This window comes from Elgaria multicarinata, chromosome 6, assembly GCF_023053635.1.
Source record: "Elgaria multicarinata webbii isolate HBS135686 ecotype San Diego chromosome 6, rElgMul1.1.pri, whole genome shotgun sequence".
Classification (NCBI taxonomy): Eukaryota; Metazoa; Chordata; class Lepidosauria; order Squamata; family Anguidae; genus Elgaria; species Elgaria multicarinata.
The window spans coordinates 92741348-92762346 of record NC_086176.1 but is presented as its reverse complement, the minus strand read 5'-3'; the positions used below and the strand labels follow the sequence as shown (position 1 = coordinate 92762346).

General features: G+C 42.4%; 1 protein-coding gene across 1 annotated transcript in view; it reads right to left on the bottom strand.

The window, feature by feature from the left end:
* SLC38A9 (solute carrier family 38 member 9) overlaps positions 1-20999 on the bottom strand; it is a 59668-nt gene that overhangs the window by 25321 nt on the left and 13348 nt on the right. The window contains exons 9-12 of the mRNA XM_063128059.1: positions 16840-16899; positions 14299-14493; positions 12883-12990; positions 1477-1583 (exon numbers count right to left, since the gene is read on the bottom strand). Coding sequence (XP_062984129.1) covers positions 1477-1583; positions 12883-12990; positions 14299-14493; positions 16840-16899 — 470 coding nt within the window. The remainder of the gene's footprint in view (positions 1-1476; positions 1584-12882; positions 12991-14298; positions 14494-16839; positions 16900-20999) is intronic.

Below are 20999 nucleotides of genomic sequence, written 5' to 3'. Positions count from 1 at the left end.
ATGACCTGTCTAAAAGCCACAAAATGGCTTCATGGCCAAACTGAGATGTGAGCCAGAGATTTCGACTCAAAGATCATGCAGCTCACAATGGAGATTGAAACATAGACCCTCTGAGTTACTTTTATGTATTTTCTAGATTCTAACACATGTTCTAAGTTCTTATGTAGAACCACAGATTCAGCTCCCTGCTCCATAAGTAGGGATCTAAACTCCATGGTTGTGGATGCACATTTAGAGTTGTAATTGCAAAACATGCTAGAGATTTGGAAAAGGCAAATGTATTGGAGCCAAACTTAATAAGATTTTTTTTAACCTTCTTTGGATTCCAAGTTTCTTTTAGATGCAATTCTAACTTTCCCATATTTGAGGTTAATAATTTTTGAAAGCGAAAGTTGCACATGTGGTATCCATTTCCATAAACTGTAGATTAGTTATTTGATATGGCCTTGAAAAGGATATGAGACTAGTGATTAGAGTGTTGGACTGGGGCTGCGGGGATCTAGATTCTAGTTCCCACTTGGCCATGAAGCTCACTGAGTGACTTTGGGCCAGGCACTGAGTCTCAGTCTAACCTACCTCACAGGGTTGTTGTGAGGATAAAATGGAGGAGGACCGTGTAAGCTGCCTTGGGTTCCTTGTCAGAGGAAAAAGGGCAGGATATAAATGTAGTAATAAACAAAACATAAAATAAATATGCAAACTAGATTGTATACAAACGAAGAGCTACCCTATAGTTTTCCTCAGTGACAAAACAAGTTAGCCATCCCTGTTATAGTGTAATGGCTTCTTGCAAATTGACATTCTATAGTTTTCATTTCAGTTCATTATGACCCTGTTCAGACGACATGCTAAGCCTCAGTGGTTAAGCATATTGAGCTACACATTATGGCTTAGCGTGTCATGTGAAACATGACTTAGTGTGGCATGTGAACCGCTCCTAATCATGGTGGTTATGTAACCACAGTTTAAACACTGTCACTAGTCATTTGCTGCAAAAGGGTTAGTGGCCTAAATCATGGCTTAGCGTGCCATCTGAACAGGCCCTATGTATGTGTCATGTGATTTTTATCTGAGGGGCTGCAGTTTTGTCCATTTGAGAGGACATGTGATGAAAACAGGAGTCCTTTCATTTGCATTTGAAATCCATTTATGTCATTTGACTAGCCAAAACAATAGTTATGTTTGCTTCTCTCTTACACTGAAAGGTGGCATCCGAATCCCTCAGGTCCAAATCCCTCACCACGTAATACACTAGTAGTATGTGTAGGTTACCCATGCTGGTGGCTCCCCACTAATTCAGATAACCAATATGATGCGCACAAGCATCATGGAGGAGCAGGGAGGATGGTAGTCATGGGGAAAGCATCAAGACCATGAGTTCTTTTATATCTGCACAACACAGCTGATTTCAAAACGCAGCTCAGACAAGAGTGGCTCTATTATCTACAGATAAAAGTGGCTCATGCTTTTACTTACATTGTTTTCTTGGTCCTTGTTATTCTTAAGCAGTGTAATGACACAATTATGAATAAAGAAGGCCAGGGTCAGCACCCCTGTTAGCTGAGGAAACAGAATCCTGAACTCTGGAGAAACAAAAATGAAATCAGAATTACCAAAATGGCCACTGCCACCAGCACTATAATAAATACCAGCGATCTCCCATTCCATTGATTCCTATGGTGAGAGCCGCTATGAGTTCAGACTGGAGAGACCTCAGTCACTTGGCTTTTGATTGAAAAGAGAAGGTGCAGGATAAAGAGGAGAAAAGGAAGAGAACATTGCTGAAATACAACAGTTTTATGAACAGTATGAAACAGGAAATTAATGAGGCCTAATTTGGAGCTGGAGAATATTTAATAGGAACTTAAGTATAATAAAATGTGATAATGTTCTAGACATTTTAATTTTTGTTAAATGCAATTTTCAGAATTTTCCTCCTTCAACAAAGATGTAACTACAAAAAAGGAAACCTAAGCATATATTTAGGAAAATGACCTCATTCTGATCTACATACATGATGGAACAAACAGGTTCGGGAGAGGATATAATCGGTTCTGACAAATCGGTTCTGAGAAAGCCAGAGAAAAATGTCCTCTAATAGGTATGTGTGCCTAATATAGGATTAGCTCGCTACTTTTGATGTCACTTGCAGAAGGCCATTGCTCTTTAAAGGGGATGCCTTTAAAGATGGTTCAGGAACTTCAGATCACAATCCACCCAGATAATGGTGGGAACTGGGTGGTCAGCTGATGGTACACTGATACTGCTCTAGTTGCATTTCTGAGCACAAATACAAGCACTGGTTTTAACCTATAACACCTTAAAGCAATGGTTCTCAACCTTCCTAATGCCGCGACCCTTTAATACAGTTCCTCATGTTGTGGTGAAACCCAACCATAAAATTATTTTCGTTCTTCTCTACACGATCCATTGTCATGGGATGGTTTGCTAATGAAAATAATACATAATAATAGCTTTAATAATACAAAAGATGATACATGACATAGTTCAGTCAATACAGTTTCCTAAACCATCGGAAATATGTGTTTTCCGATGGTCTTAGACGACCCCTGTGAAAGGGTCATTCAACCCCCAAAGGGGTCCCGACCCACTGGTTGAGAACCACTGCCTTAAAGGGTTTGGGCCCAAGTGACCACCTTTACGAATACCAGCCTGCCCATACTCTGAAATCATCAACAGACAATTGACTCACTTACGCACTGCCAAGTTATGTTGATGAATACAAGAGAGAGGACTTTTTCAGTAGTGGTACCTATGGAATGAACTTCCATTGAGGGTTCATTTGGCCCTTTCTTTGCAAGTCTTCAGGAAATCTCTGATGACCCACCTGTTTTCTCTAGCCTTTTGTTAATTGATGGGTTGAGGGTTTTATTTGTATATATTTATATTAAATTTTATTGGTTCATATTATTTGTTTTATCTTGTACATTGGGAGAGTTCCACTCTTAACGGTGGCCTAAATACAATTTAAAGTGAATGAAATTTACTGTTTCTCTGTCCTTGCTCAAATCCATCTGTCCTAGTTGTTATTACTGTAAGGAAACTGCTCATCTTAGACAATACAATACACATCTGTCTCCAGGACACTGTATTTGTAATTGCCCTTGGAAGTTCTCTCTCTCTCTCTCTCTTGATTACCAACAAACAGATGATGGAAAAATCTGTCTCATATATCCGATTTTTCATTTTTCTACTCCTACTAAATAAGTTATCCAAAATGACTTTATAACCACCCATTACAGTCTGTGCTGCATTATTTTCTGCAAAATTACACCAGTTCAAGCATAGGAACTTTTAAAGTTCAGAAACTGGGAGGCAAAGACTAAACACTAACCTCAAACACATTGGAAATGGTGGATAGGGAGACATTTTTCTCCCTCTCTCAAAATACTAGAACCCGGGGTCAATCCATGAAGCTGATTTGTGGGAGATTAAGAACAAATAAAAGGAAGTACTTCTTCACACAGCACATAGTTAAATTATGGAACTCACTACCACAAGATGAAGTGAGGACCACCAATTTGGATGGCTTTAAAAGGGGGTTGGATAAATTCATGGAGGCAAAGGCTATCAATGGCTACTAGCCCTGATGGTTGTGTGCTATCTCCAATATTCGAGGCAGTAAGCCTGTGTGCACCAGTTGCTGGGGAACATGGGTGGGAGGGTGCTATTGCACCATGTCTTGCTTTGTTGTTCCCTGGCCAATGGCTGGTTGGCCACTGTGTGAACAGAATGCTGGACTAGATGGACCCTTGGTCTGATCCAGCATGGCACTTATGTTCTTATTTTATGTAAGAGTAAATCTCACCTACTTTAATATAACTTCTTTTAAGTAATGTGTTCAAGATCAGAGTATGAGGGCCTCTCTTAAAGATGGGGTAGAAAAAAATAATAGTGGAATTATTGTAAAACTCCTTAAAAGCGGCACTTATATCACATGGAAGAAGCATTTCTCCCAGAAAACTAGTTTTTCCCACCACCCCTCAAAGGCTGTTCTACAGTCATTGTGAGTATTATGTGGAATTATCACCAGCCAGGCACTCCCCTTAACGGGCTGCATGATTATCAAAAGCCTACTAAGGCAAGGGTCTGACTGGTGATAACCAATACAAATATAATTTTAAAAAAAGATGGAGGGAAATTGATCCATGGATACAAGATGCAACAGCTTTACTGAGCGTATATCCATGTCTATTCAGAAGTAAGACCCACGGAGTTTAATGGGACTTACTCCTAATTATCCAGAGGATTGCAGCCTTAAAACTCATTAAACTCATTAGATTCATTAAACTTAAAAGAAAACCCCCAACATGTGCATGTAAAAGTTCAGTAAATCCGTTTCATGTTGCAACCATACAACTTTTTACTTCTGCCCCTTTTTCTGCTTCTTGGTGGTTGCCGCTCCCATTTCTAATTTAACCATTAGCAGAACGTGTTTCTTCTTCCCACAACTAAAGACATTTTCTGTACCTTTTAAAACTTCTGTTTTTACATTTTAGTCATAAAATTAAACTTTTGAGGCCCAACATTTCCCTGGGGCACCAGTCAAATACAGAGAGCTCAATTACCTCCTCCAACAAATATCCCAACCATTTTACAAGACTACTTTTAAAATGTTAAACAACAACAACAACAACAGGTTCTATACTCCCCCTTTCTGGCACTGTGACACAATTCTTGCCTGCTTGTATTTTAAAATAGTAGCACGTTTAATAGAGCTAGGCTCCCTCTACCATGAATGGTACTTCTCCATCCACCAGTGCTGCTCACCGGTGCACCTGGGGTGACCACATTACACCAGTTTTAAAACCTCTTCACTGGCTGCCAATTAGTTTCCGGGCGAAGTACAAAGTATTAGTTATCACCTTTAAAGCCCTACATAGTTTGGATCCAGGCTACCTGCAGGATCGCCTTCTCCCGTACAATCCGCCCCGCACACTCAGGACCTCTGGGAAGAATCTACTTCAGTCAGCAAAAACTAGATTGACAACTGTTACCCAGAGGACCTTCTCTTCTGCTGCTCCCAGACTGCGGAATGGCCTGCAGGAGGAGATTCATCAACTTAACAGTCTATCAGCATTTAAGAAAGCTATTAAAACTGATCTCTTCCAGCAGGCCAATCCAGTGTAATTTTAGGATGTTTTTAAAATGATTTTAGGATGTTTTAACAATGTATATTATGTTTTAATTCCATTTTATGTATTTATATTTACTGTTGTTCCCCGCCTCAATCAGAATGTCAGAATGGAGAGGCAGGTAAGATATTATTATTATTGTTGTTTTTGTTGTTGGAAAGAATATGGTACCAGGTGGAGGCACCTCACCCTGAGCTGGGGCAGAAGTGGAAAGGAAACAAAGCCCTATGAAGAGAGACTGAAAGAACTGGGCATGTTTAGCCTAGAGAAGAGAAGATTGAGGGGAGACTTGATAGCACTCTTCAAATACTTGAAAGGTTGTTACACGGTGGAGGGCCAGGATCTCTTCTCAATCATCACAGAGTGCAGGACAAGGAATAATAGGCTCAAGTTACAGGAAGCCAGATTCTGTCTGGACATCAGGAAAAACTTCCTGTTAGAGCAGTATAACAATGGAACCAGTTACCTAGGGAGGTCGTGGGCTCTCCCACACTAGAGGCATTCAAAAGGCATCTGTCAGGGATGCTTTAGGGTGGATCCCTGCACTGAGCAGGGGGTTGGACTCGATGGCCTTATAGGACCCTTCCGACTCTACCATTCTATGATTCTAGGTCTTATCCCAATGGCTGCCCTAGAACATCTTGTTTTTTTACAGGATGGGGTCATACGTCACTTTAAACCATGATAGTTTATAAGCTATTCACAATAGCTTATTTTGAAAATAAGCTGCTCTTATCAGCCACACGATAAGCTACTGTGAACAGCTTATTTTACCTGCCTTCACCCCTCCTCCCTCTAAAGTCCTCCTGCTTGTCTGCGTCCACTAGGGGCCAATTGTTCTGTCTCTGCAGGATCTCTGTCATTATCAGAGCACTGCCAATTGTTATCCGCTTTTATGTTCCTCCCTGCCCCACCCAACCAGCAGCAACCCAATTCTCAAGACATTCCTTTAAGCTTCCACCCCCTCCTCCCACCCCTGCCAACCATTTCCGAGCAGGTTTTTAAAGCCATTCCCATATCCCCGCCCACGTTGCAGGCTTCTTACTCCTTGACAGTTTGCTAGAATGGGGTGAAATTTTATATGCAGGCTCTTTTCTTGGGAAGCATCCAAATGCTGTACTGGATAACCGCATGACTTTACTTTTTCACAGAAAAGTGACCAGAAAAGGGGGTATTATGGGCTGTAACTCTGGAAATTTGCAGGACTGGAGCCAAAATTCACACACACGTGGCCTTCGTGGGGATGCACAGCAAAAAGCTTGCGCAGCTACTGCCCACACCTTTGACACTTAGGGAGTGTGCAGAGTGCACCGCCAGGGGTAGAGGTGAGATTGGTGGTGACAAGGCAGAGACAGAAGAAGACACCGACTCTCACCCGCGGCTAGGTCAGATACCTCTCTCCAACTGGCTGGAGAGGGGCATCTCCTCTAGGGGGCATCTCCTTCTGTCTCTATCTTGTCGCTACCAATCCCGCCCCCACCCCATTACCCCATCCAAGCTGCACCGCACCACCGCTCCCCAGCTGGATTCCCACGCTTTCCCCTTCCACCTTGTCTGCCTTCATCCCTGTGGCAGTCTGTAGCACAGGCATCCATAGAATTACAATTTTCTCTCAGCATCCAGCAACTCCAATTAAGGAGCTCATGCCATGCTCTTCTTTGGTGCATAAGAGCAAGTCAGGTGTTTTTCTTTTAAGTAGTGGGCAATCCATGGTTCCCCCCCTCCCCCGGCCTGCACACAAAAAAGGGGGTGGAGGATCTAAACCCTTGGATGTTTGCAGGAATGGGACAGAACTTCACACGCAGCTTCTCCTACTAAGGACGCACCCAATGCACCACCAAAACCCCGTGCAATTACCAAGACTTGTGAGTAAAAACACTGTGCACCAAAAAGGGGGGTAGCAGCTCTAAATCTTTGGAGGTTTGCAGGATCGGGACAAAATTTCACGCACAGGTTCCCATCGTGGGGAGGCACCCGAGGCAGAACTAAAACCCTACATGGCTATGCTTCTCCATGGGAAACATGGGGATTTGACACTGTCAAAGAGCACTGTCAAGGGAGGAGACAGGTGGAAAGTGCAATCTGTTGCTAGAAAAAGAGATCTGCCGGCTGAAGCAAACCAGGGGCAGCGGTTTTGACCATTCTTGCCAAGCGACTCAGTAAGAGATCTTTTACCACTCTTTAAGCCACCATGGAGCACCATATGACATGATACGCCACAATTATTTAAATAAACTTCACTGCAGATCATGGCTTATCAGGGTGGCTTATTTTGGCTTAATAAGCCACCGTGGTTGGGAGAAACCACTCGCAAATGACATGATAAACCATCATGGCTGATTCAGAAATATAAACCATTGTGGCTTATATTGTGCCATGCGAACACAGTCACGGTCTTCCAGAATAATCATTCAGATTATATAAAATGTATTCTTTTTGTTTCATAAAAATAGGTAAAAACATGGTTCAACTGCCTGCTTCAGTCAAAGATGGTTCTTGAATAACGAGCCAGCTGCCCACCCACGATCTAACAGAATGCCAGGGCTGAACTTCCAGTGTTGTGGGACTGCTCTGATTAAAGTTAAATCTGGATTCACCAAGACGCAGTCGCTGGCTTGACATGTGTTCAAATTTGCAAACAATTCATCAAAGCTGCATCATTCTACATACACACACACACACACACACACACACACACACACACACACACACACACTCTTTCCCCCCTGTTCTGTTTGGATAGCCATGCAGGCTATAAACATTCACAGATTAAGTGCGTCAGTAAACAGTAAAATCCAAGCAGTGTTTTCTGACGAAGGCCATCTGGAGGTCCATCACGGAACAGCTAGCATTGCACATTAGATCAAGCTAAGGGAGAGCCAAAGCGGACATGATGGCAGCCATGGGAAAAGTCCCTGCCCGTTCTACCATGCACTCCCATCACAATATGTGCTTCCTGCATGAGTTGATTCACTCGCATGTCGGGTGAATAAACTAGAGGACTATGACTCGAGCAAGTTCTTCGCCCGTAAGTGTGATCGCACTGACATTCACCCCAACACATTCTTCCTACCTGGATCTTTACCAAGAAGGACTAAGAAGAGTGCACATCACTCAAGCCCCTTGAAACAAATGGATTGCACAAATGTTTTTTCCCTACCCTCGCTCTCAGGCCAAAGTTAAATCATGCTCCGTTTCATCATTTGGATGGGAAATGATGTTTACCACAAAAAATCAACCATTGACTAGGAAACCATTTTAGCACTGCTATTTACACTATGATAGCGGTTAGGAGAAGAGAGGGAAATGTTTTCCAAACCACAAATCCTGCAACTTGGTGTGCACTCCTAACAAATTCCTCAGAGTTACATGTGCTTTTCATTATAGCAAAGAGCAACTTTTAATCAAAATAACCTTGGTTTATGAATTTTATCAACTGCCTATAAAGAAAACCCAACACACACACCCCCCTCAATCCTAAATAATAATTTAGATCCATACTAGGCTCCGCCATCTGTAGACAAGTTAAAAAGTTCGCACACATCATTGCATGTGGGGCAAATAAAACTGGTCTACTTTCGTAATACTCCATTTCTCTTAATATATGTTAACTGTTGTTGCATGGGAAGCACATCAGTGTCTCAGGTTCTCCGGAAAAGGAAAAAGGCTCCAACATTATTTCTTACAGGGTTAGAGCTCTGCTATAATCTCAGGATGCTTTTGGCAGATTCCCTATGAACAAAGAGTTTGCCCATGTGGGGTCAATGTGCCTGAAGACGTCCCCCATTATCTGCTATATTGCCCAATTTATGAAGATTTAAGAACAAACCTGTTCAGGGACTTAAATCTGCCATTAGGCAGTTCTGATGGGTATCTGATCAACCTCCTACTGGGGTATAGACTGCACCAGGTTTCTGAAAAGGTGGCCCACCTTGCCTTCAGAGTAGCCATTTTAAGGAGAGAAATTTGCGATAAGCTGATCTGTACAGATGAGTAAGCCATTACTGTTGGGCTTTAATACTATTTTAAACTGATGCGTATTTTACTAAAAAAAAATTATGTGTCCTGTTTTTTCTAATGGCTTTTGCTACACAAAATAAAATTTGTTGTTGTACAGGTTAATCCAGCCTGTCCTTTACAAGGAAGTGTCTTTTGCACAAACTACAAGTTCCACCTTCTGTTTTAATGTGTAATGCTGAGAGATAGTGGGTTGCTTAGTGAGCTCATAGCTGAGGTGAAATTAGAACTGGAGTCCAGTGGAGTGTCCATACACATAACCTCTGAATTACACCACCTCTTGTGACTATGTACAGAGCCTGGCGGACCATTATTGTGATCCACAGCTACATAAGCATTTCTACATTGTCTCCATATCACTTTAAACCACAAAAAGGGAGAGGTTGACATTGGTAGGATGATGAACTGCCTAGAGAGCCATGTGACCCAGATATGTGCACATGGTTGCCTTTTGAAATGGCTACCATGGCACAATTTGTCCACACGAACAGGTCTTCCATTAACAAATTCCTTCACTAAATCCATTTGTTATTCCTGTTCCCCACTCCCTCATTCCCCCCACCCCACAATATAGGAAGAAACATTAAGTATTGTTTCAATATGGTTGAGCTCATGGAAGATATAACAAAAATGCAGTGAGGTCTGTTCCTTCCCCTCAACAGCTGTAGCCACCTCCATTGTCTACAGGGAACCAGCCAGACTGCTTCTGTCCTGGCTGGTTCCCCAAGTAAAGTGAGAGTGGGTGGACTCAAACGTGACTTGTGGGACCCATTCAAATTCTGTTTTCCAGCCTCTTCAGCTTCTGAACTCAGCTGAAGTACTGAAGAGTGAGAGAATGGCAGGGAGAGTGACAGAGCATACAAGTAGTGCAGGATCACACAATCTCAGGCCTGGGGGCAAATCCAGCCCTCCCGGGGGTCCCCCAGATGGCCCCAACCCCTTTCCTCTTACTACCAATCATTTTGCGGCTTCATGGCTTTTTGCATTCCCCCCCCCCCCCCATTCTAAAAGGCTGAAATATCTCTACTGAGGCCTAGTTACTGGCAAGTAAGTGCTTCAAGCTAAAATATGCTGGTCTTTTCTGACCAATCCTGCCACTAGAATGAGGTCCCTGAGAGCTCCCCCAAAATGGAATTTGGCCCTTGGGCTGAACAAGTTTCAATACCCATGGGCTACAGAATTCCTTTCTGCGATTAGACTTAACAGAGAATGGGTGTGAGGAAGGAGGCTTGGTGTCTAGGCTTGGTGTCAGCACCTAGCATCTTAGGAATGGTGTCAGGCCCCCAAGCACAGCCTTTCCTGCCTCCCCACTTTTCACTGGCCCAGCACTCCAAGCTCTGGATCTCGCCTTGTTAATTTCCCACAGTGCTCTTAACCTAGCATCACTCTGGAGCATGCTGGGAAATTAAGAGTGGCTACACCAAGCTACTCAGTGCTGCTTGGAGCACTATCACTGCAGCCACATAAACCCAACAGGACCCACTGACAAAGGAGGGAGCCCACCCTAGAAGATTTTACCCAGAGGGATCCCTCAAATTTGGAGCTGACCCCGCTCTTCCCTCACCCTCTTCGTACCAACCAGGGTGCCAATGCTATTGGGTAAGCTAGCCCTGCTACTTCCTTGGTCCATAACGAACGCTGAGGGAAGACCTATTCAGGCATTAAGCCTAAATAGGATACACCAGTGTGTGAGTGGGAGCAGGGGGCGCATATGCTGGCCTTCCCCCCTCTGGCCCACTGCACTGCCCCCTCAGTTCCAACCTTGCTGCATGAACTGACAGGGTTTGACAATGCGTTCCAGACACATTTGCTTGAACACCAGTAGAACTCTCTGCATGATCAGGGAGCCACACAGCCACCATCCTCAGACACTGGGTCGTAGCAAAGTGTGGGCTGTGGGGGTACCCCCACTAAATTCCCTCTGCCCCCCTCTATTTTTACAACAAAGTGATTTAAAAACAGTTTACAATTTTGTCTTTAAAAGGCCTACAAACCAGGGGGAAAAACCCTGAAGTTTTAGGCTGGCTATTTAGGCTGGCTATTTAGTTTGGATTCCCAAATAGTTTCCTTTTAAACATTTTTTCCTGAAATTTTAAAAAATATGTTCCCTCATTTTCTCCTTTAGAAGAACTTGGGTTAAAGGCTTCTATGTGGAAGACAATATTGAAGGAGAACACTGACAGGGACATCTCATTACAAAATATTTTCCATATGTATTTTTCTGTGGAAGAAAAGGTTACATTGGAACTATTCCCTAACTGTTCTTTTTGGGTTTAGTGCTGATATGTCATAGTTTGGAGAACTGCAAGACTGCTTTGGCTTGTAAAACATGAATACTACCAGGAAGAAATTCTGAAATTCACCAGGGAGGAAATACTGTTTTTAACTCCCTCAGCTTCATATTAAAGGCAATGAATAATTAAAAATTAGTGACTGGTTTAATGATTCCCCAGGGACCAGAAGAAGTCAAAAAGAATAATCTAGTAAAGGTGAATGGAACCATCCCTGATGTCTCATTAAAAGCTTTTCCAAAGAAGAAAAACAAAGAAACTAATGGCCTGAAGAGCATTCAAGTAATGCCAAGGCAACTCCAGGTGTGAGCAAATTGGAAAAGACGTTCAATCTATCCACAGCCTTTGGCCAGGGAATCCAACCTCCACCCAAGTTGATGTCACTCTGGAACTGCCAGGCCTGGGAATGCCTCTCAACGAACAGTTTCCACAACAAACAATTTCCACACATCTCCACTCATTCAAACTGCCTGGGTCTTTCCCTTTCTGCAGCTCTTCAGGCGAGTTCAGAAATCGAAGGGGATAGAAAACGGTATATGAATGCAAGTTGGGAGTTGGCAAGCAAAGCAGGATGGAAGCTGTGGAGGGTAGAAAACTCCCAGGATGTTCTGTAATCTGTTAGGGCTAGTGTAGCATGGTACAAATAAATTAGCTCAGCCATGACCTTCCTGTGTCAACTTAGGCAAAACAGTCTCTCACCCTCAGTTTTCCCCATCTGTAATGGGTGTGGGGTAGGTGGGTGGTAATCATACAGATCATCTTACAGAGTTGTTGTAAGAATTACTCAGACAATGTATGGGAAACAATTTGAGCGCTTGGTATTTATGTAATGGTTTTCACCATCATCATTTTCATTATTTACTGTCAAATCCCGGATATCAGCTGGCCTGAAATAAAAGCTCTCCTGGGTACAATGAAGTATATATGGTGTGTGAAAAATTAGAGTGCTACAAGGATCTCAGCCAAAATGTTCCTTGCATGCTCTCTCGTACACAGCCACAGAATTGGAAAAATGGGTCATCTTAATTCAAAACATCTTGTGGAGCAGGCTATCCTGATGCAGAACCATCCTTCACATCTGGGTGTGTATCCTTTCCTTTAAAGTACTTAATGAAGACAACTGCATAACCAACTTACAAATCCTGTTTCACTGCTCAAGAGGGGAAATGTTCGTCTACACTCTATGTTCTATCTAAATCTACTTCCTTGCCTTTATATCAATGGCGATACAGAAGCCAGAACTGTAGTGGCTTCCTACATACTGCTTTCAATATAAAATAAAATCCCTCAGTTTGCACAAATAGGAAGGAGGAGGTTATAAGGATAGAAAGATAATCTGGAGGTACAAATTAAATGCCTTATTAAATGACTGAAAGGGAACTTCCCAGAAAATGTTTTATATATATAAAAAAGTTTACCTGGCACAAAATAGGCACTCGTTTGAGACCAGTCAAATTCTAAGTGGAAGCCTAAACGTGCAGCTTTCATGGTAACAAGGATAACTAGATAAATGACAGAAATGGTACCTGCAATAGGGGGGAAAGAAAAAAATTAGACTCCCAAGAACTTGGGGTAGGAGTGAGCAACTTGTGGCCCTCCTGATAGTGTGGGACTACAACTCACAATCTCTGACACTTCACCATGCTGGCTGGGGCTGATGGGAGTTGGGAGTCCAACGACATCTGAAGGGCCACTCCCCACCCCTGATTTAGACTGACAAATGGCAGAAAAGTTGTCCTCTGATCTCTATGAGACCCATACATCTATGAGACCCGTACATATAGGCAGTAAATCTATATACACCAGTTGCTGGGGAACATGAGTGGGATGGAGCTGTTACATTCGTGTCATGAGACCCATATATATAGGCAATAAGCCTATATACACCAGTTGCTGGGGAACATGGGTAGGAGGGAGCTGTTACATTCGTGTCCTGCTCGTTCATCCCTGGCTGATGGCTGGTTGGCCACGGTGTGAACAGAGTGCTGGACTAGATGGACCCTTGGTCTGATCCAGCGTGGCACGTCTTATGTTCTTATTGGCTGGTGCCAGCCCAAAGAAAAATGGGCAAGGACACTACAACAAAGCCTCCTTCCCTCTTTTTTTTAATTTTGTTTTTCACTTGTAAATCGACTTTGGGAATAACCGGATTTCTACCGAGATGAAGTTACCTTATATCATATTCCACCAGGCACAAACAAGGCACACAAACAGGGGAAGAAAATTATGTTATGGCTGTGCCCACAATGATCATTTGTATGTGTGTGTGCGAAATTAATTAAACCCCCAAATTCTGGGAACTCTTAGAGAAAAGCACAAAGAATTAATTTGAACGGACAGGCTGTTTAGACACAGATGTTATCATCACAGTGTCGGATAGGCAGTGCTAGAAACTTGAGTTTTCCAATTCACATAGAGAAGCAGTACAAGAAAGGCAAACTGGTAGGGGAGATGTGGAGGACCATATGAGGCGTGTTTTGCCAGCAGAAAAAATGAAGCCAATTTGCATTTTAGCAACATCAATTTGCTAAAATTTGCTAGTCCATTTTCATGAACATGATCCAACTTTAAAACAGATTATGTTACATTTACTTCCCAATACTCTTGTTCTGAAGGATCCCCTTCATATTGTTGTCTTGGAGATATATATATATATATATATATATATATATATATTATACAGTATTTGAAAAACAGAAGTTGATGCAGGCCCCAAGTTTAAAGAACAGTTAAAAAGCATAGTGTAATACTAAAGAAGTTATATAATGGTGGATATGCAAGGAATAAAGCATTATGCACTTTTTTTTCAATGCACATCAAGTTGTATTGCCTACCTAAGATGTTAAATTTGGCAAAAAAAGACGGAGACTTAAAATTCAATAGCAGAAGAATGACAGTCAAGTAAATTGGGACCGTTTTCGATTTGTTCCACCACTCTTCAAACGCCTCAACTCCTGTACCGTTGGTAGAAACAAACATAAAAGTTTTGTTTCCTGGCACATCTGAGCCAGCATCACCTGGACATAGTACTGCAAAGCCAAAAAGGAAACAAACAGTGATTTAGCTCCAGGAAAGCATAAAAATGCAAGAGAGAGAGAGAGAGAGAGAGAGAGAGCGCTACAGTGTGTGTGTGTGTGTGTGTGTGTGTGTGTGTGTGTGTTTGTGTGTAGGAAACCAGAACCTAAACATTGAGATGAATAAGATCTCTACTGTGTCTAAAGCAATGGGGTAACTAAGGATAAATACAACATGGGCCCTAGTTCCATCTCACAGCCCATAGAAAATCTGTCCCATGAAGGCTACGCCTATTTGACTACTACATCTGCCCTATTCATCTGCAGAAGTCTCTATATACCTTTCTCAGAGCAAAGAAATGTTCAAACTAGTATAGCCTTGAAAAATATATTGTGAGGCAATCATCATTCCTGTACTTCTCTCCTCCCCTGTCCCTGCCATCGAGAGCTCATGCAAGAGACGAAGTGACTCACAACAGTTCTCCAGTTAGGGAAACACAGCTGAATGTTTTGTTTGCTGCCTCTCTGTAGGCTTACTCTCTCCTCCCTTTCTTTGTAGAAAACAACACACACACACACACACACACACACACACACACACACACACAGCCAAAGGGCTGTATTTCCCCAGTGTACCACTGAGCGGCCTTATCTCTAGATGCATTTTCTGACCCTCTAGACGGCTGTAGGCTGTGCCTTATTTATTTATTATTTATTGCATTTTTATACCGCCCAATAGCTGAAGCTCCCTGGGCGGAGATCTCCCTGCTTGGAGATAGGCACTAGCCCACTGGGAGTAGGCTAGTGCCTAATTACAAGGCTGCACTACTAACAAATATTTATTGAGTTGGATTTGGACTGGGTTAGTTGAGCCTCAGTCTTACTGAAATGAATGGGGCATGCTAGATATGACAAAAGTCCCTTTGATTTCAATGGGATCTAAGCTCAAACGACTTGGCCCAACCCATTGTCTCTAAGCACTGATTAATATTTTTTTGTTGCTGGAGTCCAATACAGCTATTAAAACTATTTCAAAAACTACAAAGGCATCACACATCAGCCTTCCCCACCCTGGGTTCCTCCAGATGTTTTGTACTACAATTCCCAGCCTTCCTGACCATTGACCATTTGGCTAGGGCTGATGACAGCTGAAATCCAGAACATCTGGAGAGCAACAGGTTGGGGATGTCTGCCGTACTTTCTGCTGAGTAAATGTTTACATAATTATTATGAGCAGAGAATCTTCTCTGCCAGTGTCAAGATTTAAACAAGCAGGTCATGCTAAAAGCGCTTACCCATGCAAGGTTCCAGATGGCCCTGCCTGCATCTCATTTCAAGGGTGCTTCTTAGCCTGTGCGCCTGGCCCTTTATACACAGCATTCACAGCAGTGTAATTTCTCCCCGGGCCATAGATGGCTAGAATGCAAATTCTCCATACAAAGGGACCAACACACAGGTTAAGGATCTTTTAAGACAGCGCATCACCTTCTAGCCCCAGTGTCAACTGGTGCCGTGGGTCGGGGGACTGCACATATTTGTGTACACTCACACACATTCTCTCTCTCTTCTTCCTCCCTGCAAACACACAACTCAGCCTGGAGGGAGAGGAAGGTTTCTGACTGAAACCCAGAGCAGATTGACTGCCCCACTGACATCAGAGCTATAAGCCTGTCTTGTCCTTCTTGGGAATGTGAATCAATGGAAGCAATCGCATGGGTCTTTCCCATGCAGTTATTACAGGATCTTTTGATTGTCCAAGGCAAGGTCTTTTTACTTTGTTTAACACAGCTTGTGATCCACTAAGCTAGAGGTGGGTAACAGGTGGCTCGCAGACCACAAACGGCCTCTGCAACCCTGTCAATGCTCTGCTGCTATGTGCAGTGGCAAGTTTATTTTTGATGCTGCAGCCCTGTGGAATTCTGCAGGATGGTGGTAGCAGGAATGTGGCCCGGGGGGGGGGGGGGGCGGCGGCAAAATGGCGCCTGGATTTCTCGAATTTGCCCATTCCTGCACGAAACCAAGTGGATCTTTGCTGCATGTCACAAATTGTAAAAAAAAGAAGAAAAAAGAACGGGGTGGCGTCTGAAGCTGTCCTGTTTTAAGTGATACAACTTTCTAATCTGCAGCAGAAAGCATAACTAGGAGACTTTGTGAGTCTCCAATGGGTTATCATCCATGTCTAATGACATGCATATTTATTACCATAGGAAGAGTTTTCTAAAGCAGTTCTCTGCTTTAGAAGATTCTTCCTATGAAAATAAATATATTTGGTTAACATTTTGACTTTGAAGCCATAGGAGGCTTTGTACTATATCAGAACACTGGTGGGGTGAGAAACAGTACATTTTAGGTTTTCCTTACCTCTGTCAGTCCCATTTGTTCCAGGAACAATATCTGTTACATTAATGCCATGAACATAATCTGAAAAATAAGAAAACAAAGACCTTAAGAACACCAGGAACCTGCAGCTAGCCTCTTCAGAAGGTACATTTTGGAACAAACATGACACCTGCTCAAGTTGGCATGCTGAAGGTAGCTATTTCCTCATTTACTATACTAGAAAAAACTTTAAAAACCACTGATCCTGTTCAGACAATATGCTAAGCCATGGTTAGGCCACTAACCCTTTTGCAGTGAATAGTTAGTGAGCATGTTTAAGCCATGGTTATGTAGCTGCCATGGTTAGGAATGGTTCATGTGACACACTAAGTCACGGTTCACACGACATGTTAAGCCATAATGTTTAGCTCAAAATGCTTAACCAACACGGCTTAGTGTGTCTTCTGAATAGGTTCACTGACTTCTATGAATGGAAGTAACATCCCCAAAGTGCCATGTTTGTTCTACTCAAGTGGCAAAGCCCTAGTCTGAAAAGTGCTAACTGAGCATCTAGAGGGCTGAATTTTGCCACAGAGTTACCCACCACCCCAGAATTTGTTTACAAGGAAGTGCTCAGTTAGAACAAGTAAAGTTACATGGGCACGGCAATTTCCCCTTAGGAAGCTGCCTTATACCAACTCAGACCATTGGTCCATCTAGCCCAGTATTGTCGACACTGACTGGCAGCAATGGCTCTCCAGGGTTTCAGGCAGGAGTTTTTCCTGCCCTACCTGGAGATGCTGAGGAATGAACCTGCGACCTTCTGCATGCAAAGCAGGTTCTCCCCCACTGAGCCGCAGCCCCTCCCCCCATGTGAGAATTGGGGGAAGAGAGCTTCCAGGACAGACAGCAGGACCTCTAGGCTAGCCTGAAGCAAGGCACAGTTCTTTCTATTAAGTACATTTATAGGCCGCTTTTCTATATGCTAAGTGGCTTACAAAAGAATTGTAGGTATTTAGCATGCGGCAGCATACTACACTTTGTTCAAGAATATGGACTAAGTGGAAAAGGTTCACAGGGGCCTAACAAGAATGTTAGAAGGGCCTAGGAGTCCAAAATGAGAAAAGGCTAGAGATACCAGGTCTATTTTTCATAGAGAAAATGGGGAGGCAGACATGCAGGTTTTAGATATTCAAGAGGATCTCAGAATGAAGCTAGGGAAGGAAATAGTTGATTTAAAACAGCCTTCCCCAACCAGGCACTTTCCTGAAGCACTGCACTATAATCCATCATCCCCAGCCAGCATGACCACCTACCATGATGGCTGGGGATGATGGGGTTATAGCCCAATGTATCTGCCAGGCACCAGGTTAGGGAAGGCCCATTAGGAGGAGAGATTCAGTACAATTAGTAGAATGACTTCCTAAACAGTAGCTCAGCAATGGTGTGTGTGTGTGTATATATGAGAAAAACTGCTCAGGAAGGAAAAAACAAACAAACCCACTTTTTGGGAATAAAAGTTTGGACTAGCATCTGTTGGGGTTGTCTTAGATACAGGATCTTGAAGCTTAGGGCATGACTAAAACTCCAATTTCATGATAATTTGTGTTGGGGGGGAAATACACAAGAGGCAAGCAACGTATTGTTTTGGCAATACATTTAGATGAAGCTGTCTGAATCAAGATAGAGAGTATCACAACATTAGTAGCAATGATACCAAACACCATTGATACACACCTTTAAATTATGAATTAACCAAAGGATTCATAGTTATAAGCACTACTCAAAATGTAAGCATCCGGATCCAATTCGATGTTTTCAAAGTACACTTGTGTCCAGGCAGCGAGCCGCTCCACCAGTAAGAACACACCACTTGCACCAGGTCCATCCTCCCTAATTTGCCCTTCATTACTGGCTCCCGGCTTCCGGAGAAGATCAAGGGCTGTATTTCAATACTGTGTGGATCAATGGGGCCCAGCCAGCTGCCAGATCTTCCTGGATGCTGGCTCTGGCTATGCCTGGACCTTTGTTGGCTTATCTGCTTATTTCAAACTACTTTTGCATTTTGGTCAATATACCCCCATTTTTGTCTGAGACAAAAAATATTAAAATAAATAAATAAAGAGTGCAATCTGTGATATTTCAAAGTACCATCAGAACCCACAGGAAGGACAAAATGCCCCTGTGATTATTCAACCTAGCCTTGCTCTAACTTTTCTCCCTGGTATGCATTACATTGCCATCTGCTGGATAAACAGCTTAAGCAAATCAATATCTCTCATCACCAGAATGAGTTAATAGTGTGGTCCACTTTAGGGTTAGTTATACCTACTTGGACTTACTGAAACTGGTTGAGACTTACTTCCATGTAAACATATTTGGGGTTAGTGCAAATATTGTCTCAACCCTAGACCAATTAGATCAACTTAAAAGCTTAGAAAAATACTACTATGACAGACCTGTGATAGGATGGAAACATTAATAAGGTACGATCAAATCATAATTAAATGTTTACTCTAGAAAGATGTTCAGATCTCAAAGGCAGCCTTAAACAGAAGAACCTGCATGTTTTCTCAACATTTAAATCAGTTTCAAGACACCATGATGTGTGATGTTGAAGTGTTTCCTTAGAATCGGTATTCTTTCATACATGCCACTAAGAATTCATTAAAATATTGTGCACCTATTTATTCAATTAACAGACTATTCAGTGTAAAATTTGTGTTTTATAACAAATCCCCTAAATGGAGAATGTATCACTCATTGGTCCATCATAAGTATCTTTATACTGCCCCCTTCAACTATATTCCCAGGGCAGTTTACAAAAAGAACAAATTAATTAAAACGTAAGGTGCTTTTTTTAAAAAAAAAGTAATAAGCTAAAAGCCACAAAATCATAAACAGCATCATAAAAGCAGAATTTAAACTGCAACTTAAAAGGCCTTTGCTTGGTGCTGAAAGGACAATAAAGTAGCTGCCAGGTGAACCTCTCTAGGGGGATCATTTCACACCTGGGGGACCAATATGAAGAAGGCCCTCATTCTGATAGTCACCTGCCTCATCTCAGATGGTAGGGACACCTGCAGCAGACCCTCTACTGAAGATCATAATGTACAGATAGTATAAATGGAGACAGACTCTGAATGAAGGTCAAAACTAGCACTTGGGCCCAGACCCAAGATGGCATCCAGTGCAGTTGGCATAGCACAGGCATAATATGATCATATCGCCCAGTCTTAGTTAATAATCCAACAACCGCATTCTGGACTTCCTGCAATTTCCAAACTGTCTTCAAAGGAAGCTCCATGTATTACAGTAGTCTAAACGCTCAGAGAGCTTCTGCTATGGGGCAGTATATAAATGTAATAAATAAATAAAATTAAATAAATAACCAGGAGGTTACCAGAGAAAGAGTAACATGGCCAGGCTCTCTCTGTCTAAATTATTGTTCAAGATTAGATATTTTGAACTACCATAACAAACACAGCTATTTATTTATTTTTAGTAAGTTTCAAAAGGTAAGAAGCAATTATTAGAAACCTGCTCTAGCAACGTTAATGTTATGCACGGATTTTTCCTCTTAAACAGGAAATGAAACGAGATTATGAATCAGCTTTCGAATCCTGTACACGAAGGAACTTCACTTAGCCTTACTCATGTTCGTGCCAAGATAACAGTACCAAAATCAAGGTAACCGCAAACAAGAGGGATTTGTTCTCATACACTTCAGAGGGCAAGGAAGCATATGATGCAAAAAAGCAAGGGTGGGCAGAAGTTAAGACGTTTTGGGCTTCGACTCCCAGAAGCCCCTATTAGCATGGCCGGTGGTCAGGAATACTGAGAGTTGAAGTCTGTAACGCCTGGAAATCTACTAAAGCACACATGGTTAAAAGACTCCGTTTGTTACTTCTGCACCAACCCAAAGTATTTTAAATATACACTCCCTGCAATTAATTGCAGCTGGTGTGAGTAATGCCGATCTAATATGTCATTTAATAGACGTCTTCTCTATAACTTTCCCCAAATGGGACACCTGTACACAGGAAATTAGTGGATCATGCCGTCTGTACACAGGAAATTAGTGGATCGTGCCGTCTGATGAAATCTGAACAGTTCAGGTTTTTTACACCGAGAAAAGAGCTTTAAAGGATAATTTGGCCTCTCATTTTGAAGCAAGCCTGTGCTTGTCCTAGGAGACAATC